The 23,728-nt window shown below is 59.7% G+C and overlaps 4 protein-coding genes across 6 annotated transcripts in view; 3 read left to right on the forward strand and 1 right to left on the reverse strand.

Annotated features, from left to right (window-relative positions):
• The window catches only part of CORO1C (coronin 1C), a 34,409-nt gene extending 25,200 nt beyond the window's left edge, over positions 1 to 9,209 (forward strand). For both annotated transcript variants that reach the window (XM_082774110.1, XM_082774111.1), the window contains exons 4-11: positions 1,608 to 1,737; positions 3,459 to 3,640; positions 4,182 to 4,301; positions 4,845 to 4,949; positions 6,267 to 6,412; positions 7,192 to 7,249; positions 7,338 to 7,583; positions 8,323 to 9,209. In XM_082774110.1, the coding sequence (XP_082630236.1) occupies positions 1,608 to 1,737; positions 3,459 to 3,640; positions 4,182 to 4,301; positions 4,845 to 4,949; positions 6,267 to 6,412; positions 7,192 to 7,249; positions 7,338 to 7,583; positions 8,323 to 8,442 (1,107 nt within the window). In that variant the 3' untranslated portion in view covers positions 8,443 to 9,209. The remainder of the gene's footprint in view (positions 1 to 1,607; positions 1,738 to 3,458; positions 3,641 to 4,181; positions 4,302 to 4,844; positions 4,950 to 6,266; positions 6,413 to 7,191; positions 7,250 to 7,337; positions 7,584 to 8,322) is intronic.
• Positions 9,210 to 12,549: 3,340 nt separating this feature from the next.
• On the forward strand, positions 12,550 to 14,552 carry SELPLG (selectin P ligand). Of its 2 annotated transcripts, none has more exons than XM_082773714.1 (2): positions 12,550 to 12,710; positions 13,277 to 14,552. In XM_082773714.1, the coding sequence occupies exon 2, from the start codon at positions 13,338 to 13,340 to the stop codon at positions 14,481 to 14,483; it is 1,146 nt and encodes a 381-aa protein (XP_082629840.1). In that variant the 5' UTR covers positions 12,550 to 12,710; positions 13,277 to 13,337; the 3' UTR covers positions 14,484 to 14,552. The 2 variants fall into 2 exon arrangements, with proteins under 2 accessions (XP_082629840.1, XP_082629841.1); XM_082773715.1 differs by having other exon boundaries at positions 12,617 to 12,710; positions 13,333 to 14,552.
• Positions 14,553 to 17,790: 3,238 nt separating this feature from the next.
• On the forward strand, positions 17,791 to 20,368 carry TMEM119 (transmembrane protein 119). The gene is made up of 2 exons (XM_082773784.1): positions 17,791 to 17,875; positions 19,159 to 20,368. Exon 2 carries the CDS (start codon positions 19,175 to 19,177, stop codon positions 19,880 to 19,882), a length of 708 nt encoding a protein of 235 aa, XP_082629910.1. The 5' UTR covers positions 17,791 to 17,875; positions 19,159 to 19,174; the 3' UTR covers positions 19,883 to 20,368.
• A 566-nt stretch (positions 20,369 to 20,934) lies between these two features.
• On the reverse strand, positions 20,935 to 23,513 carry ISCU (iron-sulfur cluster assembly enzyme). Its single transcript, XM_082773830.1, has 5 exons — positions 23,410 to 23,513; positions 22,749 to 22,862; positions 22,416 to 22,526; positions 21,961 to 22,039; positions 20,935 to 21,572 (listed from the first exon to the last, which is right to left on the reverse strand). Exons 1-5 carry the CDS (start codon positions 23,494 to 23,496, stop codon positions 21,481 to 21,483), a joined length of 483 nt encoding a protein of 160 aa, XP_082629956.1. The 5' UTR covers positions 23,497 to 23,513; the 3' UTR covers positions 20,935 to 21,480.
• Positions 23,514 to 23,728: the final 215 nt, after the last annotated feature.

A 23,728-nucleotide genomic window follows, 5' to 3' on the forward strand; every position in this document is an offset into this window, starting at 1 on the left:
GAGACGCTGCGCTCACTTTGCTGTTTCTAAGGGCTCCTTGGGACCCTGGGGTAAGCAAATATCTGGCTCCTTGCTTAATCCTTGGTGTAACATCAGCTTGCCTGCACCAGCCCTAACCGCCAGGGCCTTTATGTCTAGAGGAGAAGCTGTTTGGGTGGGTTTTGCCTCTGGTTTTGGTGGTTTTTGTCTCTCAGCTGCGCCCAGCGCCCTTTCCTAGGCTGTCACCCCCGCGGGTCCCTTCGGCTCCGTCTCCCGGCCCCCCTCCCGTGCCAGCCGTCTCCCCGGTTTAGGTAATACCTATTTTTTGCAGCATTGCCTTAGTGCTCGGAGCTGTGAAGGGTTCGGAGGCGGTTCCTGTGAGACCTGCGTGCAATAATTACACCAAGTGCGGGTGCTGCTTTTAGCAGGCTGCTTTGCGCGTCAGCAGCCGTGCGCCGAGCTGCTGCTGCTGCTGTCAGGTTTTTATTCCCTGGCTGGCGTGAACAAAGCTGCCTCTGTACGAACTGACAGCTTTGTAACCCCGTTTCACCCTGCAGCAGGCAGGTGAGGTGCCATGCTGCGACGTGTGAGGGGTTTGAACACAATCCTCTGATGGCAGGAGGTGGCCGGAGCGAGCGGGGCGATGTGCTGCCCTTCGGAGTGCCCAGCCCTGCTTTGTAGCCCAATTTAAAACCCTGACCACTGGAAAAAGCCACGGCATGTGTCACCTTGTCACCCACGGTCCCATCAGCCAGGAGGAGGAGAAGGGATTTGAAATCCTAGAGCAGGAATCCTCCGCGGGGGGCCTGAGGATGCGGAGAGGGACAGCGCCCAGAGGATGGCACCAGGGGCTGGAATCCCATCAGGGCTGGTTGGAGGTGAGCTGGGACACGCAGGGGATGCTCACATCTCTGAGGTTTTCATCTGAGCAGCAGCAGCCGTCCCTGGGAGAAGAGAGAACCTGGGACGAGAGCGAAAATCCAGGCATTTGTGTCTGCCTCACCCCAAAACCCGCCTGGGTCGCAGCCCCTGCCCTGACCCCTTGCCTGGGTGCTGCGGGCAGGGCTGGGGGTCCCTGCTCTGCTCCTCCAGGAAAAAAAAAAAAACAAAAAAAAAAAAAAACACAAAAAACAAAAAACAAACAATAGGAGGCGAGGGAAACGTGCTCTGATGCTGCCACCTACCCGTGGGCAGCTCTCACTGCTGGGCGATGGGTTTCTTGCAGGTTTAATGCGCTCTGTGCAGGTCAGGCTCAGTTCAAAGGCTCTCGTCCGATGCTGAATTGCAGGAATAGTTCTGGGAGGGCAGCTCCTGCCCTGGGGCATGGGGATTTTTCCTCCCTCCCATCCCTGGGCTCTGCTGGTTGCAGAAGCTGCCCCCTGGGGCTGGTAAATGCCAGGCTTTGCAGCTGACAAGGCGAAGGCATGGGCTGGAGGTCCTCGGGGTCGTTCCTCTTCCTGACGGCTCTCTCCTGGGATTTGCTCCCATTTTCCTGTTTATATCAGGAGGGACAGCCCGGCCTTCTGCTCTGCCTTGGCACGGGAGGCGTGAAGTGAATGAGTAACGCGCTCTGCAGCGGGGATGGATGCCCTCTGGCTAACCCTCTTTTCCTTTTTCCCCCTTTCCAGGTGTGGCAGATCCCCGAGAACGGGCTCACCCTGTCCTTGACAGAGCCGGTGGTGGTTCTAGAAGGCCACTCGAAGCGAGTGGGCATCGTGGCTTGGCACCCGACCGCACGCAACGTGCTGCTCAGCGCAGGTACGGGGTCAGCTCCCGGCCACCTCCGCCTCGTTTCACTGGTGCCGTGTCCTGGAGCAGGGATTTGGAGCCTGGCTGCTCCTTTCCCTCTCCCGGCAGCTTGGGGCCAGTGAATCACAAACCCGTGACAGTTCCTCAGAAGGCTGGGACACGTGGCTCAAAGCCCTCTCCACGTCCCGGCCTTTAATCATCCCTGCTTTTACAGGGACAAGAACCAGGAAACTGAAGGCATGAATTACTGTATGAAAACTGCCCCAGTTTTCATCCCAAGCTCCACCAGCTGATAACTATTCACATACACGCTCCCCTCCTTCCTGTTTTCATGTTTTTATTTCATTTATAAAAGGCCCAAGTGTTTCTCCTTTTTGCTGGTCCCTACAAGGTGTCCTGCTGGTCCATCCCCAAGCTTTCAGCATTTCCCAAATCATCTCCTTGGCCGGTCCGGTCTATGCAGTCAGATTCTTTTGACCGCTGAAAAACAGTCAAATCATGATGGAAACAAAATGGAAAAGTCATTATCCATTAGCTCACTCGGAGGCTTTCATAGCATGACCTTTAGGTTGGAGCCTAATAAAAGAAGCAAATCGTTCCGGCCGCACTCTCAGCTGAGCTCTGTGGGGTTTTGGGGGGTGTAAACGCCCCCTGAGGAACTGGCTGGCTTTTGATCTGGTTTCCCCAAAAACGCTTTGATTGCAGACCCTGTGGCACTGAAATTAATAAAACTCGGTGTGAGGATACACAGAAGGAGAGGCTTGTTCTTCCTAGGTAGCTTTTCCAGAGTGCTGCACTCACAAGCAGAGGTCCCCAGGGCTCCTCTTGGTGGCGACAAACCGATGCTGGATGTCCCAGGCTGTTTGGGAGGGCACAGTGATCATTATCTCAGCCTCAGCGTGTTTTCACCCCTCCTTGAGCATTAGGGGAGCTGGATAACTCAGCGCTGGGCTTTGTTCCCTCACCTGGCGGACTGACGGCTCCAGTCCTCTCTTATTTTGCTGTCGTCCTCTTTGAGGCTTTGTTCTTTGTCTTCTCACTGTTTGCTCCTTGAGCAGAACCCCCTGCCTAATGCCTGCAGTCCTTGTGAATCTGCTGACCTCGGCTTTTGATGTCTGCCATTCTTTTTATACCTTTTTTCTGCCGTTTCCCCTCCTGATGCTGTCGCTTCCCTAATTTGCCACGAAAGCCACTCTTACTCTTTCTGCTGCAAATCTCTTCAAAACCCGAGAAGGCAGTGACTGCCAGCCCGTCCTGGATGTGCAGAGCTGGAAGAACATTGCCTCTTTGCCCTCGGCTTTCCTACTCTTCAGTCCTGCAGCTGAGCTGAGACCCGAGAGCTCCTGCACCAGACGCAGGAGGACGGCAGCAGCAGTGGCCTGGCCACGCTTTCACAGCCCTCCTTCAGCTGCATCACTGCCCCTCCTGCCTTACCTTCAGCTTCTTCTCCCCTGGGGACCTCTCACACTGCCCCAGAGCCTTCTTGAGCTGCTGCTGTGATATTTTCAGCCCTCCCCTGCGCTGCCAGCCCTGTGCCACCTGCGTGTGGGGCTCTCTGGCTGCTTTGTCCCGACTCTGAGCCTGCATCTGCGTGGGGCTCTGCGTACATAACCGTGTTTAAGAGACTGTGCCTGAGGCACTGGAGCTGCAGCAGGTTTTAGTCCTTGTTCTCTGGCTTTTTTTCCCTTTCCACCACGGTTGTGATTTGTGCCTGCTGTTTTCCCTTCCAGGTTGCGATAACGCAATCATCATCTGGAACGTGGGGACAGGCGAGGCCCTCATAAACCTGGACGACATGCACGTGGATGTGATTTACAACGTCAGCTGGAATCGCAACGGCAGCCTAATCTGTACAGCTTCCAAAGACAAGAAAGTGCGAATTATTGACCCCAGGAAACAAGAAATCGTTGCCGTAAGTGTGCAGAGTAATTCCCCTACAGCAGAGGGTGAATGAAGAGCGAGCCTTTGAGCCCAGTGCGTGCTCCATTTAGTCATGTTCAAAGCGAGGAAGAAATTACAAGAAGGGTAGCGGCGGCTGAAGGATTTGTCTGGGTTTATTGGAATTAGTGTTTGAACTAGGATTTTAGGGCTCGGTTTTAAAACCTGCCGGAGTGTAATTCCGCATCTAATCCTTCTGCATAATTACGCCTTCAAAGTTGTGGATGCAAAGCGGAGATTTAGCAGCCCGCGTATGTGTTGTAGCTTGCAAAGGAGCCTTCCTTCAGCCTTGTAAGAATCAGGTAAAGCTGAAACAAAACAGCTGCGACTACTTTTGTAGCTTATTATTTGGTTTCTTCCCTCGAGCATCAGGCAAAGGTAGTTGGACGTTGCTCCGTGTAGCCGGCATCCTCCGTGGAGGATCCACGTGTGCCAGGGACTCCGTGCAGCCAGAAGAGCTGCACCCCTTGGGCTTTCAGCACCTTGCTAGAGGCTCATTTCTAAATCTATTTCAGGAGAAAGAGAAGACCCACGAGGGAGCCCGGCCCATGCGAGCCATCTTCCTCGCCGATGGAAACATCTTCACGACCGGCTTCAGCCGCATGAGCGAACGGCAGCTCGCCCTGTGGAATCCGGTAGGTCCCTGCCCTGCTGCTACCTGTTGTAGCCCCCACGAGCTGCTAACCAGCAGCCTGCCATCACCTGCTGCACTCCTGGTTTGTAAACTTGAGGGTATTCCCTCTTCTGGCTACGTCTGAGCCTACTCAGCCTTCCTGTGCCAGAACATCTGGCTGTTATTTGGGCTTTGTGTTCACTCGGTAAAGGAAATTCTGTGTGAAGGGCGCTCCTTCCTCTCTGAATGTTTTACGTACGGAGCAAGACAGCAGCAAGCTCATCACGCTGGCACAAGGCACTCACTAGCATGGCCGTGTCATGCCTTTCTCTTCGCTTTGTGAATTATCCTGGTTTTAATGTGCGATGAAAACATCTTTGGGGAGCGAATGAGCTGGTGAAACATCTGCAGCGTTTGTTAATCTAACGTACAGAGCCCTCAGGGTGGGGAAGCCACTGCTGAGTGTCCCACCAGCTCCAAAGAGCTGTTAATAATACAGATCTCGTGTTAACACGAGTTGTTCTGTTCTTCATTAACAACAGATTTATTTTTTTTTCATTTCCAGAAAAACATGGAGGAGCCAATAGCCCTCCACGAGATGGACACCAGCAACGGGGTCCTGCTGCCCTTCTACGACCCGGACACCAACATTATCTACTTGTGTGGCAAGGTAAGGGGGACCTTTTAGGATGATTAGGCTTGTTAAAATGGCATCTGATTGAACGAACAAGGCTGAGGAAGTGCCCACCAAGTGTCTCACTGAAAGGGGCAGGACTAGAAATTTAGTGCTGCGGTGCTGGCTGGGGTTGTGGACAAATCTGAAAAAATCCAGGCTGCTCTGAAATCAGTTTGATGCTCACTCTACAGCACTATGTAGAGACTCTGAAGGTCTGGTATGTAATGGGATGTTTCTGTGAGATGGATTTACTCGGGTAAAGCTGCTCTTAGTGCAGCAAGTCACATACTGTCATTAAAACATCTTTTGTTGTCGCTGACCTGAAAGGTTGTGCATTAATGTGGGAGGAAGGTGCATTTCGGACGATGTTATCCTTGCTCTTGATGATGATGGAGCGTGTAGCAATACTCACTCGAATTTTGTGGGGTTAAATAAAAGAAAACTGGAATCACACGTGCTCCTTTGTAAAAGCAATTTGTAGGCATTAGGTGCTCTGAAGCACTTCTGAGTGCCACGGCTTTGGACGTGGTACAGCCAGGAGCTAAAGACAAGACAAGATGAACAAGGAATTAAAAAAAAAAAAAAAGGATCCATAAAAAGAAAACTCAACAACCCTGCCTTTGTAATGAGAACTACTCGTTCTGTAAATACTCGTTCTGTACCTCTGCTGCCTCCTCCGCTGTCGCAGAGATGGTGGTGTAGGAGGATCCTCTGGAGCCAAACAGAGGACTTGGTTTTACAGCCTTTGTGCCCGACTCTGGTTCTAACTGGGTGTGCAGATAACTTCCTGTCCTTGTCAGTGCTGAGTGTTATAAATCTGCTTGTGCACCATTTTTTAAATTATTTTGTGTGCAAGATCACCTGTCATGTAGCTAAATTGCACAGAGCACCAATACGTTTATTTTTCCTTTTCGAAATGTTTTAAAACAAACTAATTAAAAAAAGAAAAAAAGAAAAAAAGAAAAAAGCTCTTAGTGACTTTGCTGAAAAGCAGGAATCTTCTCCTTACTTTGGGGAAACCGAGGCAGCAAGCTTAGCTTTTTCACAAGAGAAAATGTGTATGGATATTTGAGCAGACAGCAGCATGCTGCCAGCAGCCGCAGGTGAGACATTAGCCTGGAAAGCAGCAGGAGCTTTAGCTTAGGGAACAAGAAAGCTGTATATAAACCGTGCTGCTCTGTGGTGGCATCCCTGGGAGGAGAGGGAATCGGGTGAGAGCGATACCTGCCCAGCCCGGGAGGGGATGGGTGCGTGGGCACGCGGGGTGCTGTCCCCACGGCCTCCAGAGGGGTCCTTGTTGGTGTCCTGCAGGGCGACAGCAGCATTCGCTACTTCGAGATCACGGACGAGTCCCCCTACGTTCACTACCTCAACACCTTCAGCAGCAAGGAGCCGCAGAGAGGGATGGGGTTCATGCCAAAGAGGGGCCTTGACGTGAACAAGTGTGAGATTGCCAGGTAAGGCCTGCTGCCGCAGCCGGCACCTCGCGTGCCAAAGGGGCTGGGAGCCCTCCACAAAACTGCTGTGTGCTCCCTGCTGGCAAACCCACAGCTGCTGGGCATGGGGACGCTGCTCGAGAGGCCCCTGCTCCACCAGTACCTGCGTGGTGTTTGCTGGGGGACGCTTCTGCTGGGCGTGAGGTGATGCAGCCTGAAAACGTGATGGGATTTGGGCCGAGCCTGTTGTAAAGGGCAGCGAGAGCCAGCAGGATAAACCCTCTGCAGCTCCTGGAAGGGCCTAGAGCTCACGGCTGGCTGCAGAATTTGCCAGCAGAGCTGAGGGCTGCGGAGTTTCCAGCACCGCTCAGGTGAAGGCTGGAAAGGGGTGACCTGAGCGTGGAGCCGCCGCGCGTCGCGAGCAGCGGGCTGCCTAGGATGTGACCTGAACGTTACTTGTGTGCTGCTTGTCTCGACAGTCCGAGCAGCGGGCTGTGCCTTTCTGACAGCCCCTTCTGGCCAAAGTGCGACTCTCTGAAGTCACCCAGTACCTAAGAGGGAGCTCGGCACGCACCCAGGTAGTTTTCTCCAGCCCTTAACCAGGGCTCTGCAAGTCCTAGCGCAGCCCAGCTGTGACTCCTTAGGATTGCTCGCTGTCCGCTGCCTCCGTCTCGCAGTACGCTGCTGTGCATGAGCAGCAGAACCGAGGCTTCCTTTGCATGGCGTGGTGCCTGTCCTGGCTCCCGAGTCACGTTTCTTTTTTTCTTTTTCTCTTTTTTTCCTCCTTTTTTTTCGGCAAGGTTCTTCAAGCTTCACGAGAGGAAATGTGAGCCCATCATCATGACGGTCCCGCGAAAGGTGAGCGCAGCCTCCTGCTTGCGTGGTTTGAAGCCAGCTTCGCGCCTTCCAGCCCCGCGGCGCCTCACCAGTTCGTTTCTCCTTGCAGTCGGACCTCTTCCAGGACGACCTGTACCCTGACACAGCCGGCCCGGAGGCAGCTCTGGAGGCAGAGGAGTGGTTCGAGGGGAAGAACGCCGATCCCCTGCTCATTTCCTTGAAGCATGGGTACATTCCTGGCAAGAACAGGGATCTCAAGGTGGTCAAGAAGAATATACTGGACAACAAGCCTGCCGCAAACAAGAAGAGTGATCTCATAAATGCTCCAAAGAAAGCAGCTGATGCCTCAGACCCTGTGAGTAAAATCTGTGAGGTTTTGGGGACGGTGGCCTGAGCCTTGATGATTGCCAGGGTGCTGTATCTTCGGACACAGCTGTAACAAAGCCCAAGGGTGCACGATTTGAGCACCCTGGGGCCAGCTGCAGGTTTCTCTACCTGCAGAGGGTGGCCGAGAGCTGTGGTGCAAAGGAAAGCTTGGCAGCTCGGCCCGGCCACACGCCTGCTTGGGTTTGTTCAGCCTGAGGCTCCGTGTGAGCACGGGTTTGCACGAGGCTGGGTCGTTTGGGTGAGAAACACCTCCTGTAAGCAGCCGGCTCGCTGCTCATCTCCACGGGCTGTGTGTGCCACGTCCTGCAGGGAGTGAGCAAAAGCCATTTGTTGAAGAGAAACGTAAGATCCTGAACTGGGCACCTTCTTGTGTGTGTGCAAAACCCCGTGGGACAAACCAACCTCAGGCTACGCGGGTCTGGGAGGAGGTTGAAGAGAATCGCCCGGCTGGGGGGATAGCTGAGGGATGGCGTGGTGATGCGTGGAGGCAGGGAGAGGGCAGCTCGGGCGAGTGATGAAACGCTTCTAAAGAGCAGGATTCATCCCGGTGTGTGTGCCAGGCACCCTCAGCACGCTCCCCTTTCTGCCCCATGTGCCCCAGGCTTTGGGGTGTCCCCCCGGCGAGCTGCCTCGCTCTGAACACTCCCTCGTACAGACCCCATCCCGCCAGCTCCTGTAACCACCACGCCTCTTCTCTTCCGCTGCAGCAAAACGAAGCCAAATTGGACGAGATACTGCGGGAGCTGAAATCCATAAAGGACACGATCACCAACCAGGACGAGCGCATTTCCAAGCTGGAGCAGCAGATGGCGAAGATCGCAGACTGAGCGGGGCGAGCGGGCGCTGGCGGGCGCTGCCAGCCCAGACACATTCCAGTTCCCCGGTTCGGCAAGCAGCAGCGTGCAGCATTCCAGTACGAGCTTTCCTCTTCTCCCAAAATTCACGTCAACGAGAGCTGATGATTAAAAGCCAAGCTTTTTAGTGAATTTTTTTTTTTTTTTTTTCCTGATGTTTTAATGAATTTATGTGACTGTGTCAAACAATTCAAAAAGAATAAGTGCTACTTTGATGGTCTTTTTTTTTTTTTTTTTTTTTTTTTTCCTCCAGATGTTATGAATTCTTGAAAACAAACCCATTATGACTTTCGATGTTGTGCCCAAATACCTTTTTTTCTAGATTTAGGGACCAATGCCACATTGTTCTTAACCATTTTTTAAAGTTGCCAAAAAAACGAAACAAAAAAAAAAAAAAAGTTGCTTTTTATTTTTCTTATTTGCCACTTTGCAGTATTTGTGTTTTGAATTGAAAGGGACGGCACTGTGTGTGTGTGCGCGTGCGTGCGTGTGGTGGGTGTTTATACTGTTTAGAGATCAAAACCGAAGCTATTTTGTATAAATCTCCAATTTTGAACAATCAGATCGGTTCCCCCTGCAGTGTGGCCGAGGCTGCTGCTGCTGAGCTCCCTCAGAGGTTCCGTGCGAGCTGACCTTCCTGCCTTCCCGATGTGTTCTGATGGCCGCTGTCTAACGGTTTAAAAAAAAAAAATATATATATATATATATATATAGTGCTGAATGAAGTGATTCATGCCACAGACTGCCTCTGCTCCTTCTTACTCCCTGCACAACTTTGACCTGAGCATCGCCTCCCCCTCGGAAAATAACCCCGTGGTTTGGGTTTCTCCAGCCCCCTCGTAAAATAACCTCTCCTTTTGGGTTTCTCCAGCCCTGTCCGAGCGGGCAGGTTGCAGTTGCTGGTTGTGGTGTTAAGGCAGGAGCTGTTCCCTGCAGGAGCTGCGTTGTGTTTAGCCCTGGAGTGCAGAGTTCAAGGTGTGCACGAGGCTGCGAGCAGGGGGCTGCTCCCGTCTCGCCTCGCGTCCGGCGCGGCCGCGCATGGCACTAGGAGTGCTTGGGGCTGCTCCACAGCTGCCCTCAGCCTCTGGGGCTTCTTTGCTTTCAGAAGCTTTAAAAAGATTTAAAAATCCTGTGAGCTTGCAATTCTTTGGCCTTCGACTTTAGTACTGGTGGTAGAAATCTTGGCTCTGCTTCCCGAGCAGCATTAGGGGTAGCTGGGGGACTGGCACCAGGGGTCTCCAGAAACAAACTGTCCCCGGTTATATATATATATTTTTTTAACCTCCTTGCCTTAAAATTTCACAGGAAAGGGTTTGTTCCCAGCTGAGCTCGGCGACCCTCGCCCCCTGCAGTCCCAGCCGGGGAGGGGATGGGGCTGGGGGAGGTCCTGCCCCCAGCTCGGAGAGGTGCTGCTCTCCCCTGATCCTTCCAGATCCTCACCCCAAAGCCCCTGGGGGTGCGCAGGACTCGCAGAGCTCATCCTGGGATCTCCTCTCCACCTCTGCTCGTGCAGGGTCTGCACTGCCAAAGGAGGGGGGGGTGCTGAGGCTGGGGGCAGGAGCGTTCCCTGCTGGCCCTACGCTGCGATGGGACCTGGGCTGCTCAAGCAAGCTCGGGCTTCACCCTTTTGCTGCGTGCACCCCTGGTTAAATCCAGACGTGGATAAAACCCTCGGGGGGTCCGAGCGATGTCCAGGAGTTAGCTGGCAGCTGCTGAGCCCCAAATACCCATCCCTGGGGTCAGCTCCCTGCCACCACGCTGTGCGTGCTTGTGTGTGTGCTTGGGGCCACCACGCAGAGCAGGGTGCGTCCCTTCATCCCGCCCTCTGGCTGGCTACAAGTCCGCAAATTCCCCATTTTTCCCCCTTTTTCCTTCAGCGTTTGCATGTTCACAGCTTGCAGGTCGAGGATCCTCTGCCTTGGAGGGCCGTGGGTGCTGCTGGGCGAAGTAGCTGGAGAGGCACGAGGAGGGGGTGCGAAGGACAGAGGAGGTGTTACGGTTCCTAGCAGGAAAGCTTAATAAAAGTGGATTTTCTTCGTTTTAAGTGGTTAGCATCACAGACGGGGCAGGTTTTCCCTGCCTGGATGCTGGTGTAGGGGGGGGAACAAGCCCTGGTGCTGGGTTCCCAGCCCAGCCGCGGGCTGCTCGAGTGTTTGGTGCTGGTTTCGTATTGCAGTCAATGGCTGAGACGATCTGTATTAATTTTAATTCTTATCATTTTGGGAAAACAAAACCAAACGTTACTGCTCTCCCCCCCCCAAACGGTGCTCTCTCTGTGTCGATTTTTGTACGTGTGACGTCGGGGTTGTGTGCTTGGGGACCTTGCGGGTTGTTTTGTTTTGTTTTGTTTTGTTTTGAGTTTTTCTAATCGGAGGGAACAAAGTTCCTGAACTGCTGGAGCGAGATGCCCAGCTGAGATTGGCGCGGTGGACGGTTTGAGGAGGGCGGAGGCAGCGCCGCCGTGGTTTGGAGCTTGTAGCCTGTATTTAATTTAAACGAACTGATGATGCCTAGCCAGGCTCAGCCCGAGTCAGTGCCTGAAGCTTTTTGTAGCCGTGATATCCCAGAAGAGAACCAGCGACGTCCTGAAAGATGCGCTCTTATAGAGCGGCCCTAAGTACCTGTCCGAATATTTGCTTCCATTTTCAAGAGATAAAAGCTCATTGATTACAAACTTCCTCTGCTTGCTTCTTCTTTGGCTCCTCTCGGCGCTGCCCGGGGCGGCTGGCAGGGGGGGTTGGGGGTTGGGGGGGGGGCACGGCTGCTGCTCGCCCCTTTCTCGGGGCCGGGAGCTGCGGCAGCAGCTGCTCAGGAAGGCGTAGGAGTGGGGACAACGTCACGGCCTGAACGTGCGCCCAGGTCCCCTCCTGGAGCCCGGCACGGGCAGATGGAGGGGCTGCGGGGGTCGATACTGCAAACCCTGCAGCCAGGCACGGGGACAGGGACAGGGACAGGGACAAGCTGTGCCCCGGCCGCTCAGGACACCCGGCATTGCTCCGGGCTCTGTGTGGGGTGGGTGAGCCTCGGTAGCGCCCACAATTTAGGTTTTCTGGCCTGGCGGTGTCGTAACTGACAGCACTCAGTGCGGCGATGGGAAGCCGAGCGCGTCAGACTGTGGCCAAGCAGCCCGGTCCCCGCCGTGCCTCCTCCAGCAGGAGGTTGGAGGCTTCCCAGTGAGCAAACCCCGGGTTTCTCCAGGTGTGGGATGCTGCTGGGGGTCCCCGAGGAAGCCGAGATAGGGACAGGACGGGGATGCTCTTGAGGAGCTGCTCCCTCGCTGCCCGTGCACCACTTGGACCTCTCCCAGCGAGGCCCATCCGCAGCCCAAGGGGATTTTTCCCCGGGTGATGTGCAGGGGACCAGGAGCATCCTCCAGGCTCCAGGGTGGGGGGGCGGGGATTCCAGAGGGGCTGAACGCAGCCAAAAATCCCCGTGGGGCTGTGCCGGGGGGCAGAGGGATGCGGTGGGGTTGTTTACGGCCCCGGGTGGCAGCCGCAGAGCGCTCGCTGCGGATGTGATCTTGCAGCACCCTTCCTGCGGCTGCGGCTCCTGCCTGCTGCTGCTGTGCCGGTGCCTGCGGTCAGGGCGGGTTCCTTCCGAGCTGCTGCACCCCTGGGTGCCCAGGGAACGCCCGCGGCCCCGTGCCCCAGATACCACAGTGCCCCACAGCTGCTCCATGGGGGCCAGGAGATGCGCCCGGGCACAAGGGCTCTGCAAATTCCTCGAGTCAAGCCCCCGCATCCCTCCTCTGCTTCCTCGCCACATGGGAAGGCTGCTCCCCGCATCGGGGTCCTCCTATGGGGTCACCTCTTTGTGGGGGCTGTGTCTTGCCCCCATTTGGCCATGCCCACACTGTGCCAAGGGCCCCGGGGCCGCTTTTGCCTCCACTTCTGCTTTCGGGGCAGCACCAGCCCCGGCACGCAGACCCAGGGGAGCAGGGCGGGGGCACCCAAGGGACCCCCCGCTATCACCCCAGCGGGGACAGGACTTAGGGGAGCACCCCAACGGGTGCACGAAGCCCCCAGCCCTCAGCGGCCCCCGCTGGCAGCGTGACGTCCTTCCCCCCCCCAGGGCTCTCCGAAACCGCAGCCGTGTTTCCTGCCCGCCCCGGCGGGGAGGTGCAGGCGGGGCGCAGCCCGCGACGCCCCCTCCGCTCTCACCCGGTACCGGGGCTGCCGGGCCCTCGGCGGTGACGGCCACCGGTGCTGCAGCTCGGGGTCCCACGGCATCCCCTGGAAGAGGTGAGCCCCACCGGGGGGTGCTCCAGATCCGGGCCCCGGCACCCCTAGGGCTTGGCCCCAAGGATGGAGAGGGTGCCGAGGGGATGCTAAGGGGTGCGTTGGGTGCGCACGGGCCCCCAGGGGTGCCTCTCTCTGCTCCGTGCTGGTCGCCAGGGGGGGTAGGATGGTGGGTGTGGGAGCCCCCGTTCGGGGTGGCGTCGGTCGGTGTTTGGGGCTGGGTGCGGGGCCCTCCCTGTCCTCCAACCACCAGGGCTGAGTGCGAGCGAGGGGCAGCCCGTGGGGAGCTTTGGGGTGGCTTCAGCTCTACTCCGAGCGAATGGCTCAGCTTTTGGGGCACCCTCTGGCCGCACGGTGGCCCGCTGCCGCCCGCGGAGGGGAGGACGGGCAGCCCGGGGTGGGGTCGAGCCGAAGCGTGCGCGACGTCCCCGCGCTTTCATTTCCACGCGGGACGTCAGCCTGCAACCACCCGTCTCGCAGCAGCCCCCTCCAGCACGGCTCGTTTCCCATTTCCAGGCTCTCGACTTCCTTTTGCAATTTTGCTTTTTTTTTTTTTTTTTCTTTTGCAGAGCCTCCCGCAGGTGGAGGGGCCCCGTTTCACCTTCCCCCCCCACCCCTTCCCCAGGTGCCATGGCGCTGTGCTGGGCCGTGCTGGTGGTGCTGGTGCTGAGCACCCTGCGGGCGTGCGGGGCCCGACCCCCGGAGCAGAGGGGTCTGCAGTGGGTCTGGGGGGCAGCAGAACCAGCGCCGGCCGAGCCCCTGCTGCCCTCCCGCAGGCGAAGAGCCTATTATGGGCAGCCCCCCCCCGGCACCACCGCGATGCTGGGGCACGGCTACGCCACCACCGCGATGCCCGAGAGCAACGAGACCGAATCCCTTGCACCCGACTCGCTGCTGGGCTCCACGCTGCCTCCGGGGCTCAGCACCAACAGCAGCCTGCCCTTGAAGGTCACCGCGTTGCCCGTGGACCTGGATGAGACCGATTCCCCCGAGCCCGACTCGCTGGGCACGGAGCCGCCGCTGGCAGCGGGCACCAACGCCAGCCTGCACCGGGAGCTGGCGCTGAGCACCATGGAGCCCCAGGATGAGACTGACTCCCCCGACCCCGACTTGCTGCCGAGCTCCGCGCCCAGCACGGAGGCAGCACCCCAAAGTAATGGCACCGCCATCCCCGGCTGGCTCATGGCATCCGGAGGGCCTGGCACCGAGGGGACCGTGGCTGGTGGCACGGATGCCAGCTCCTCCACGGGGACCGTGGCCGGCAGCATGGATGACATCTCCACAGGGAGCGTGGCTGGAGGCACGGATGCCGCCTCCACGGAGCCACGCTCAGCTCTGCCCCCCACCAGCATCATCCACAAAAAAGCCAGGGACCCCCCGGTGCTGTATCACCCGGGGGAGGCCACCGCGGCTCCCTCGGACTCGAAACCCGGGGGGAAGGCGGTGGAGGAGCCCCCCGCCGTCCCCTGGGACGACAACGCGCTGATGAACAAGTGCCTGCTGGCCATCCTGCTGCTGGCGCTGGTGGCCGCCGCCTTCATGGTGTGCACGGGGGTGCTGGCCGCCCTGCTCTGCCGCCGGGCCCGCACGGCTCGCCACCAGTTCAGCCCCACCGAAATGGTTTGCATCTCCTCCCTGCTGCCCGACGGCGAGGCCACTACCACCAACGGCCCCCGGCTGGGCCCCCACCGGCACCGCAAGCTGCTGGCCGACGGCAGCTCCGAAGCCGACGGCGACAACCTGACGCTCAGCAGCTTCCTCCCCGAGCACTCCTAAGCCGGGGGCTTGGCAGCCCCCGCAAAGCAGAAGCAGCTGGAACGGACTCGGTCACCCCATTAAAGCGCCTCTCCTGCCCAGACGTGGTGGTCTCTTGGCTCCTGCCCACATCCCCCTCCCGAAATTTCGGTTCTCCATCCTCTTCTTCTGGCGGCAGCAGAAATGAAACCCCCCCCACACACACACTCCCTTCCCTGGGTGCTGAGCAGCTGGGGATGGCGGCTTTGGGTCCCCAGCCTCATGGCAGGAATGAAAAGGGTGGGGGACATGGCAGAAACACCGCTGGGGCCGGGTTGGGCACGTTTGTGGTGTCCCACACAGAGGGGCGAGGGGACGCCACCAGGACCCACCCCAGGGAGCAGGAACATCCCAGAGCTCTCCCTGCCACCCCTACGTCCCCACATCCCCACCCCAGTCCCCGCATGCTGTCCCCGTGTCCCCACCCCGTCCCCGTGTCCCCACATCCCCACCGCCCTCCTCACACCGCCCTTGTGGTTCGCAGCCCACGCTTGGGCACCGAAGCGTTTCGGCACATGCTGGTGGCCCCGTGGTGCCGTCCCCTGTGCCTCGAGAGCGGCCCTGGCCGCGTCCCCGGCCCCGTGTTTACATTCACGCCCCGCTTCAAATATTTTCCACCCGGGCCCGGGCCCCCGGTGAATGTAAATGTTCATGGCGAGCCCGTGCGGCTTCTCAGAGGGACCCCAGCGTGCTGGGGGGGGGACACCGCTCGTGTCCCATATTGGTGACACCCCCCAGGACTCGGTGTAGGGCTTTGAGCCATGCTAGGGGACCGGGGACAGTCACCCATGGGGTTCCTTACAGCAGGGAGGTGCCACAGGGTGGGCATCGCCCCCGCCGCCCCCACATCCCCGCAGAGCCAACATCCCCGTGTAAAAACCCCTCACAGGAGGCCACGTCCCTGCTTTTATGGGGGTTTGTGTGTCCCCGGGACAACAAGGACACACATGGGGTCTGTGGGGGTTGTCACCCCAGCCCAGCAGAGGAGGGGGCAGTGTGGGGGTGCTGCCCCCTCAGGGTGCCTCACTTCGGGCCAGGATCCATTTTCTGTGGGGAAATATTGGGATTGGGATCGGGACCAGCCGCCAGGGATCACCCTATTTGGCCTGACGGGCTGCCACGGCCCAGCTCACAGCCCAGGAATCTGCAGGAGGCCAGCACGGGCGGCCCCGCAGTCCCAGGGGGGCGGCATGAGGGGAAAGGGGGCCATGTGGGACATGGGGACGTGTGTGGGGACAGGGCCGTGTGTGGGGTACGGGGCCCTTTGTGGGGTATAGGGCTGTGCAGTGCCACACACGAGGCTGCACGCGCTGAGGTGCAGCCCTACAGGACAAGGCCTCCTCCCCCCCAAATCCCGGCGTTTTGCTGCCCCAGCAAAGCAAATTAGAGGCAGAGCCAGGCCCGAAATTTCCCAAATTGCCGGGTTGGGCTGGAGGTGGCTGTGCCACCCGCCCCGCAGAGCCCAGCCCTGCGGGTGTCCCCCCCCGCTTTCCCCTTTTCATCTGCCCTAAATTACAAAGCGGGGCCGGGCGGCGCGGCCCTGCCCAGCGCCGAGGGGCTGAGGCGTCCCTCCCCGGCGGCCAAAACGGCTCCGGGATGGCTGTGGGCACTGGCACCCGCTGCTGGGCTGGGACAGGGACGGGGACGGGGACAGGGACAGGGACAGGGACAGGGACAGGGACAGGGACAGGGACAGGGACAGGGACAGGGACCCAAACCCAGACCCAAACCCAAACCCAGACCCGGACCCAGACAAGGAGCTGAGGGGACCCAGCCCATGAGGGCCGCATGTCCCCAAGCCACGAGGTGTCACACCACGGGCAGTGGCCCTGCCACCCGACCCCAAAGAGGCTCCCACAGCTGGGGAAGGCGTTTTGGTGTTCCCTGGGTGCCATTACACCCCCCAAAAATTGTCGTCGTCCCCCCCGTTGTGGTGATGAAGCCGGGCTGGATGCCGCTGGCGCTCCTCCAAGCTGCTCGGAGGGGCCCCGGCTCCGTCCCCCCTCTCCCCTTAAAGCTTTTTAGGATAATTTAAGGCCGGGTGAAAGCCGTCCTGGCAGCTGCGAGCAGCTGGCCGGCTGCAGACAGACGGACTGACGCGGTATTTTTGGGAGCGAGGGGTCCGGCTGCGCTGGGTGACGCCGGGCGAAACACGAAACGGGGACAGGGATAGGGACGGGGATGGGGACGGGGATGGGGACGCCTGCCCTCACCCCCCCCCCCCAGCCCTCTATCCCCAAGCCCTGGCTTTTTAGGGGGATTCTGGCAGGGTCCCCGGGGAGGCGCGGAGCCGAATAGCAAGGGGATGAGCTCACTGCGGCCGCCAGCGTCTTGAGCAATTTCAGCCCAGACAGCGCGGGCGGCGGGGGGGGAGCGTGGCCAGGGCAGGGGGACAAGGGGATGCCCCCCTCCCAGAGCCCGTGCCCCTATATGGGGACCCGCAGGGGTGATTTTCCCTATATCTGCCCGCACCCCAAGGCAGAGATCCTTGCTCGGGAGCTTTTCCAGGCGGTGGGGGTTAGGAAACGGGCTCCGAAAACCAAGGGGGTTGGTCCCAAGCCCTGTTTGCCCCCAGGCTGCATCTTGAGCCCTTAAAAATGGTGGGGGAGCAAGCCCCAAACCCTCCCCATCCCCGTCCTCATCCCAGTCCCCATCCGTGTCCCCATCCTTGTCCCTGTCCCCCCTTCTAGGATGGATGGATGGATGTATGGATGGATGGATGATCTATCAATCGATGGATCAATGGATCAATGGATGGATGGACGAGGCAAATGGGCAGAGCTCCCCCATGGGTTTCAGATCCCTTTTTCTCCCAGGGCAGATGGCTTGCGGGATGGGGTGGCTGTGCCCCATCAGCCCACCCTATAGCAGGGTTTGGGTTTGCAGTGACAGGATCTGGCCCCGAAGCTGGGTCTGTGGGGCTACCCACGGCTCTGCAGGAGCCACCCTTTTACCTCCAGCCCTCGCAGCGAAGCCCTCCCCTTGCCCCCTCTTTCTGCTCCTGCACCCCAAAAAGGAGTGTGGGGACGCGGGGATGCAGAGGGGCGCCCCGTAAAGCCGAGAAGCCCCCAGCCGTGGGCTGTCCCCCCTTGGAGGGGGCCGTGGTGGGTCTGGGGGCCGCCTGCCCCTCGCCGGCCTCCCCTGCTCCCTCCCCAAAGCGGCCCTAATGAGAACAAGCTGGTCCGCGGCGCTCGCAGCCAGTGAGCTCCGGGCTGCGGCGCGGGAGGAGGAGGAGGAGGAGGAGGAGAGAGAAAGAGGAGGAGGAGGAGGAGGAGGAGGGAGAGGGACGAGGGCTCCATCCGGGCAGGCAGCAGAAAGGGGCGAGAGGCGAGGTGCGTGGGACAGACCCGTCCTGCCGGCACCCTCCCGGCCAGGTGAGCTCCCCGAGCCCCACTCGTGGCGTGGGGCCCGCTCTCCCCAAAACTCCCACTTCCCCTGCACCCCGTGGCTCTTTTTTTCTGCCCCTTTTTTCTGCTCAAGCCCTGACTTTTTGGGGTGGCTGAGGGCTCGGCGGGACGGGGCCGCAGCCACGCGCCCGCGTGCGCGCCGGGGAGGATGCTGTGCCCGCACCACGTCGAGGCTGGGATTTCCTGCGTGGAGGAACTTTGCGTGGCCAGGCTGAGCCAGGAATGGGGCCGCACGGCGGGGATGGGGACAGGGGGGACTGGGGGTGGCCCCGGTGCCCATTTGGGCTTCGCTTTTTGCCACCAGGGCCGGGGCAGCGGCTGCGCGTTGGCTCCGCTCGCTAACGGTGCCTCAACGCCGCCGCCTTCCCCCCAGGGGCCCCTCCACGGGGCGAAGGCGGCAGAGGGATGAAGAAAGAAGCCCCTGACCCCAAAACTTGTCCCCTAAATCCCCACTGGGGGCTGAAAGGGGGGCGGCCAGGCTGCAGAACCGGGGCCGGGGGGGCCGCCTCGCGCCCCGTGCTCGCTCTGCCCTAACGCAAACCAGATTTCTGCAGCGGGAGCGCGGCCGCCAGCCAAGTCCTGCTGGCTGCGGGGGGGAGAAAACGGGGACGGGATTGGGATTTGGGGGTGGAAGGAGAGGGGGAAGCAGGTCCAGGGATCCCCGTGGGGATGCTTCGTGTCCCGGCCCTCGTGGTGGCCCCGTGGCAGCTCCGGCTGGGGACGGTTTGCAGCCGGGGCGAGCGTTGGGAAACGCCGCTCGCGCCGGGGGCCGGCCCCCTCGGCAGCTCCGTCTGTGTCAGAGTTTCCACTGGAAAAACCTCAATTTTCAGGAATTTTCGACTCGGCCAAGCGGCCGTTGCTGGAAGCCAGCTCTTGGCTCTTGCCCCGGTCACCTCGCCACGCTCGCAGCGTCCCGGGGCCTTGAGCAATCCCAGCCAGTTTCCAGCTATTTTTACAGCACGGCGTTGCAAAACAAACACAAAGCCCTGCTCGGCCTCGCTGGCAGCGGGGCGACAAAACCAAAGCCGTTTTTTTTTTTCCTTTTTTCCTTTTCTTAAAGAATTCTTCAAGAATTTTCACCTGGGTGAAGCCCTCCACGTAGGAGCAGCCGGGCACACGCTCAGCCCTCTGCGCTGGAGACTGAGCCAAGCGCGCGGTTCAGGGCGTGCGCATCGAGGCCGTTGCTCGGGGCAGAATTTGGGATTTTTTTTTTTGCTCATTTTTCACCGTTTTCCCCCTGCTCTCCGCAGCACGAGTCCCGGGGCGATGGCAGGGTGGCAACTCCTGCTGCTGCTGCTGCTGGTGGTGGTGGTCTCGGCGCACGCCGCGGCGCCCCGGCACGCCGCGCTGCTGCCCGACGCCGGCGGCAGCGGGGACGGCGACGAGGTCTCAGCCACGCCGCCCGCCCGGCCGGTGACAGCGGGGCCGGGTCCCACGATCGGGGCCACGACGGGGACGGCCGTCACCAACAGCTCGGCGCCGGGCAACGTCCTGGACGGGCTGGTGGATTTCTTCAAGGAGTACACGCTGCTGGTGGTGGTGGTGGGCTCGCTGGCCTTCGTCCTGCTCTTCATCGTCTGCGCCGCCCTCGTCGTGCGGCAGAAGCACAAAGCCTCCGCCTATTACCCCTCGTCTTTCCCCAAAAAGAAGTACGTGGATCAGCGGGACAAGGCGGGGGGCGGCCGGGCTTTCAACGAGGTGCCCGAAAAAGCTCCGGACCCCGGCGCCGAGGAACCCCTGGACTGCAGCCGGCAGCTGCAGGCTGACATCCTCGCCGCCGCCCAGAGCCTCAAATCCCCCAACAAAACCCCGCTGGCCAACGGGGCCAGCGCCCGGGGAGAGCACGAGGAAGAAGAGGAGGAGGAGGAAAAAGGGAAGGAGGAGGAAGAAAGCGAGCCCCCTCCCCAAAACCAAGCTGCAGGGGGCACGGAGGAGGCCCCCGGGGCGCCCCAAGAAGCCCCCCCCAGTATCTAACGGGGCCGCCGCCGGACTCGGAGCCGGGTTCGTGCCCGCTCCCTCCTCTCCCCGAACCCCTGAAGATGAAGCACGGCCCCAGGCACCCGGCCCCAAGCACCTGGTGAAGGTTTTGCTGGTGGCCGGGACCTTCTGCAGGGTTTGGGGCCATTCCACAGGGGTTTGGGGCCGTTCCGCAGGGTTTGGGGCCGTCCCAGCCCCGCTCCCAGCCGCCTTCGCCCTCCGCCTGCAGTGCCTGGGGGTGAGGGGAGCGGTGCCGTGCCCCCCGGAGGCGTTTTGCTGAGGTCCCCACCAAAAAAAAAAGGAGGAAAAACTAAACCAGCAGCACCTGGGCAGCAGCAGGAGGATTTGGGGACGGCGCCCCTGTCCCTGCGGTCGTACCCCAAATGTCGCAGCCCCTCGCAAAGCACGGGGGAGGGAGAGCTCGGAGCAGAGCTGGAGTTTTGCCTTATTTTCTGCCCCCCTCGGCTCTGAATAAAGACGTTTCCACGCACGTTGCCTCTCCCGTGTGTTCCTGAGGCCGGCGCAGCTCGGGCTTGGGGACAGGCGGGGGCAGCAGGACCCTGTCCCAGCCCTCGTTGCACCCCATAAAGTGGGGGCAAACGGGAGGGTGAGAGGCTTCCTGATGTGAAAGTCGTGTCCCCGTTATCCCCCTGTCCCCATATCCCCGTGACCCCTTGCAGCCAGCAGGGTTTTATCCCCCCCCACGCTGCCAGAGGGGTTCCTGCGTGCACAATGAGCCCCCTTGGCCCCAAAACAGACGCGGCCCTCGTTAAGGTGGGGACAGGGAGGGTGATAAAAATCTCCCAGAGCAGGCAAAGCTTCCCAACCTGTTTTCTTTCGGTGCTGGAAACCTCCAGCCAGGCTCCCGTGGAAAAACAGCGATCACAAGGCACGGGGGGAGCACAGGAATTCCCAAAAAATCCCCCCCAAACCATCCCTTGCAGCACACCCCAAGGCTCTCCCCTTCCTCCCTCGACCTGGTCCCAAGAACGCAGCTGCCAGCCCCTCAGGGCGCGTTTTGTCCCTCTCCACAGATCATTCCGCAGAGCTGAGGGTTGAACACTTTAATTACAGCTCCCCAATTAACCCCAATCCCCTCCCCGGGGGTGAACGAGCAAGGAAGAAGCCCCCCGAGGGCCGGGTTGGGGCTTCCCGGGGCCGCGCTCCCCACGCAGTTATCGCCCTCGAGGCGTTTCGGTGCCTCCCGGGGAGGAGCTGGGCGCAGGGGGCGGCGTGTGGGGGGGTCCCAGATGGTGAAAAGAAGCTCCGAGAGCTGCAGGCAGCAACCAAACCCCCCCAGGAGCCGCGCGCCGCAGCGACACGCACCCCGAGCCGCGGCTCTCGCGGGTACAAGAAGAGCAAGGCAACGCTTCCCACTCAACTCTGCAAAACTTTAGGCAAAACGCCCCATCCTCCCCCAAAACGCAGCCCTAAACGGCAGGGCTGGCTCTCAGTCCTTTCCCTCGGAGGGTTTCAGACCAGTTCGGCTGCAGCAGCAGCGCCGGGCTGCGTGTGGGGTTCCACGAAAGCTCGAGTGATTGCACCGCAAATCCAGCAGGAAGGAGGAGAAGCCCCCCCGGCAGCCCCCGCAGCCATCAGTTGGCTTTCTGCTCCGGCTCCTCTTGCTTTGGGTGCTGCTTCAGCTTGTAGTCGGCCAGGGCGGCCTTGATTGCATCCTCAGCCAGCACTAGGAAAAAAAAAAAAACAAATTTTTAAGTTATTTTTTAAATAAATACTTCAAGAACAAGTTATTTACAACAAAAGGTGACGTTAAGAGCAGGAGCAGGCAGCAGGCACCAGCACTGCGGTCAGCAGGGAGCACGGTGCCTCACAACGTCAGGATTTGAACTTTTTGTTTCTCATTTTCTCATCGATACAGACACCAAAAGATGGAATCGATGTGAAAATTCACAACCAAGGTCTGCACGTAAGCAAGGTTCTCTTGCAGGCCGATCTTTGCTGCTCCACATGCAGAAAGTTTATTTAGAAATAAATAAAGCAGCCTCTGCAGTGCCCCCAGAAGGCTCGCCCTGCAGTCCAGCTGTGTAACTTTCCCAGCTCAGCCCCGTACTTACTGGAGCAGTGCAGTTTGACCGGAGGAAGGCACAGCTCTTTCGCAATATCCGTGTTCTTGATCTTTAACGCTTCGTCAACCTGAAATGCAGTCAGCGTGTGGTCAGCAGCCACCTCACGCACACACACACACCACAGAGGCACTCGCTGCAAGCTTTAAAGCTGCAGAGCCAACTGAATCGACACAAAAAAACATCTCAAACTGCCGGGGGCAGCAAGAGATGCTGAGAGCATGCTAATATGTGCAAAACCTCTCAAAATTCCCTGTTTTTTTCTGTACCTGACACACAACGAGTTTAAGGAATGCCTCAGACAGAGCACTGTGGTAACAAACCACACTGTGACAGTGTCACTGCAGGGACTGTCCCCTCCCCGATCCCAACAGGCAGTTTGAATGCTCAAATACTTCAATATTTAAGCACACAGTGCCACTTCCAACCCCGGCTGAGGCCCTTACCGTCTTCCCTTTAACCCACTCTGTTGCCAGGGAGCTGGAAGCGATCGCTGACCCACAGCCGAAAGTCTTGAAGCGAGCTTCGACGATCCTGCCGTTCTCGTCCACTTCGACCTGGAAGAACACGGGGAAGAACACCTCAGCTCCACGAGGCACAGCCCAGGGCAGCAGGGACAAGCCCTGCCCAGGCTCCAGGGGACATTTTAACATCCAAACATGCTGACAAGGGCAAGCTGTGTCAAAGCCCTGGCTGAGGGGAGGGAGACAGCAGCAGGCGTGGGCCTTGCAGTGTCCCCACGCTCTCCCTGTGTCAGCAGGAGCCCCGAGGTTCCTCACCTGCAGCTTCATGACGTCCCCGCAGGCCGGGGCGCCCACCAGCCCGGTGCCCACGTTCTTGGCATTGCGGTCGAGGGAGCCGACGTTGCGCGGGTTCTCGTAGTGATCCACCACCTGGCAGGCAGAGACAACACCGTAAAATGATAAAGGTTGGAAAAAAACACTCGAGATCACCCCCTCCCACCAACGTCACCCAGCGAGCCGTGTCCCCAAGCACCACGTCCAACCTCTCCTTGAACACCCCCAGGGACGGTGACACCACCACCTCCCTGGGCAGCCCGTCCCAACGCCTGGCTGCTATTTCTGAGGAGAAATCTCTCCTAAATCCCAACCTGAACAACTCGGGGCCGTTCCCTCTGCTCCTGTCGCTGCTTACCGGTGAGGAAAGACCACCCCCAGCTCCCCACAAGTTCTTATCAGATAGTTATAAAGCTCAATAAGCTCTCCCCACAGCCTCTATCCCAGCCCCAGCCGCCCCTCACAGGATTTGTGCCCCCCGGCCCTTCACCAGCCCTGCCCCGGACCCGCTCCAGGCCCTCAACGTCCTTCTCGTAGCAACGACGCCACAACCCCACACAGCGCCCGAGCTCCGGAGCTGCCCCCAGCCCCTCCAAAGCCCCTCCCGGTTTCTCGGTGCCCTCCCCGGCCCCCAGCCCCTCACCTTTTTGTGGTAACCCAGCGCCGGCCCCGCCGCCCCGCGCGCAGGCCGCAGCAGCAGCGCCGCCCCCGCCCTCCCCAGCGCCGCCATCTTGCGTCTGGCTGCGCTCTGCCCTGCCCGCTCCTCAGGACCCCTTCACAGCGAGGCCCCGAGCTGCCCGCGGCGCCGCCTGCTCTCCGGTCGAACCGCCGCGGGGCAAAACCGGGCAGCGCTCAGCGTACAGCGGTCGAGGAGCGGTGAGAAACCGGGAGCGGTGCGGGAGGTTGCGAGGGTTTCTCCTCACGGCGGATGAGCGGTGGGTGTGCGCTGCTTTGAGGCAGGC

Source organism: Aythya marila (genome assembly GCF_965140915.1).
Source record: "Aythya marila genome assembly, chromosome: 17".
NCBI lineage: Eukaryota > Metazoa > Chordata > Aves > Anseriformes > Anatidae > Aythya > Aythya marila.

Coding starts and splice junctions, on each gene's coding strand:
- ISCU (XM_082773830.1), bottom strand. CDS start 23,496: ATGGCGGCGCTGGGGAGGGCGGGGGCGGCGCTGCTGCTGCGGCCTGCG. Junction 22,863..23,409: donor CGCTGGGTTACCACAAAAAG/GTGAGGGGCTGG, acceptor TCTGCCTGCCAG/GTGGTGGATCACTACGAGAA. Junction 22,040..22,415: donor AGTGGGTTAAAGGGAAGACG/GTAAGGGCCTCA, acceptor ACTGCATTTCAG/GTTGACGAAGCGTTAAAGAT.
- TMEM119 (XM_082773784.1), top strand. CDS start 19,175: ATGGCAGGGTGGCAACTCCTGCTGCTGCTGCTGCTGGTGGTGGTGGTC.
- SELPLG (XM_082773714.1), top strand. CDS start 13,338: ATGGCGCTGTGCTGGGCCGTGCTGGTGGTGCTGGTGCTGAGCACCCTG.